Source organism: Amaranthus tricolor, chromosome 4 (genome assembly GCF_026212465.1).
Source record: "Amaranthus tricolor cultivar Red isolate AtriRed21 chromosome 4, ASM2621246v1, whole genome shotgun sequence".
In the NCBI taxonomy this organism is placed as follows: Eukaryota; Viridiplantae; Streptophyta; class Magnoliopsida; order Caryophyllales; family Amaranthaceae; genus Amaranthus; species Amaranthus tricolor.
Window position 1 is genome coordinate 16,423,020 of NC_080050.1, and position 1,681 is coordinate 16,424,700.

Below are 1,681 nucleotides of genomic sequence, written 5' to 3' on the forward strand. Positions count from 1 at the left end.
TCCGACTCCTCAACCCGGTTCCCATCTATCCGGCCTTGCCACCCCACTAAAAGGTCGCTGAAACCTCTGACCAGCATTGCCACGATTTCCATTCCCGTACTGTCGGTTGACTTGACTGCCGGCGTTGTTTAAATTCTGTTGCCGGTGCTGCCCACCCGGCTGTTGACTTCTACCCCCTTTCTTTATGTAGCATTCATACTCTCAATGGCCTTTTTTGTGACAAAAATTACACTCAACTAGATTTCCGTCACAATCTTTTCGCGGATGGTTTTTCTTGCACCTCCTACAAAAATAATTCCTCTCATTGCTATCTCGATCCAGTAATGGCTTCGCAGGCTTAACTTCTCCCCTAAAGCCCGCATTTACCCCAGACCCACCTTCTTGAAAACTGCCGAAATTTCTGGCTTTCTTTTGATAAAAACCTGCTGGAGTCCCTGATGTCTGACCAGCACCTTCTTTTCTCTTCTCGGGGATATTACCTTTCTCTCTTTTCTTCTCCTTCCTCAAAATATTCCCTATTTGAGACGCGCGCTTGTACATCTGTTCCAAGTTGTTATAGCGATCACTTTCGATATGTTTTTGAATGTCATACGACAATCCCAGCTCAAATCGCTGCATTTTTTTCTCTTCAGTGGGAACATCATCAGGACAGTACTTGAGGTACTCCATAAATTTGTGGTAATACTCATCAACAATCATACCACCAATCTCTAACCGCGCAAACTCGTTCGACTTATCTTTCCTTACGTGCAGCGGATAGAATTTCTCTCGCATGGCCCTTTTAAACAATTCCCAACCAAAATCCCCCTCAGCCTGCTCCAACAACCCCGATCTACTGTTTGTCCACCAGTAGTCGGCCTCTCCAACCAAATAAAAAGCAGCCTGATTGACTTTCAATTCTTTTGGGCATTATACTACATCAAAAAGTTTGTCAAATTCTCTTAACCAGAGTTCAAGCTCCGACGGTTCCCCTTTACCGTTGAAAGTCGAGGGTTTGCTCTGACTAATCCGTTTGCTCATTTCAGATGGTAATTCCGACGTAGACCTCTCTCGTGGTGTGCTTACACTTGATAACGCCTTCACAAGATTTCTTAGCGTACGGTTAGCATCATTTCTAGACAGTCTCTTTCTTGACAAAGGAGGCATCTTCTGCAAGCAAAAAGAAGGTACTAATCACAAGAAAGACCTAAGGATTAGAAAGTTCTAGAGAAAGGCAAAATTTGCTGAAATTGACTTAACATACAACTACTTATTTACTAGTGCTTAGGTATATTTATTTCTATATGTATATAATATTAAACTTAATAAAAACATTGTAAAAGTGACTCAATATGTAATGCACATCACACCTCATTGGAAGAAACCATAAACATACTATGATATTTTATTGATATAACCTGATGAGTTTTAACTGATTCCCTCAAAGCTTTTACATTTTTCATAAAGATAATAACTTAAAAAGACATAACTAAAGGAAAACATTGAAGAAAAGAAGGAAAAAATTTTAACGCCAAGCGTCCCAAGTGTCAGCACTCTCATTATAGCTTGCTAAGTCAAAGTCCTCATCATCTGCATTTTCCCCAGAATTAGAGCTGGAGTTCGAGTACGCTTCTTCTGATTCACTATCACTATTCCTAGGGTGGTTGATTTGTACTTCCTCCACGTCTTCTTCGAGATCCTT

General features: G+C 40.9%; 1 protein-coding gene across 1 annotated transcript; it reads right to left on the reverse strand.

The window, feature by feature from the left end:
- Positions 1-201: 201 nt before the first annotated feature.
- Positions 202-1,442, reverse strand: LOC130810783 (uncharacterized). The gene is made up of 3 exons (XM_057676911.1): positions 1,350-1,442; positions 916-1,149; positions 202-813 (listed from the first exon to the last, which is right to left on the reverse strand). The coding sequence occupies exons 1-3, from the start codon at positions 1,440-1,442 to the stop codon at positions 202-204; spliced, it is 939 nt and encodes a 312-aa protein (XP_057532894.1).
- Between the last annotated feature and the right edge of the window lie 239 nt (positions 1,443-1,681).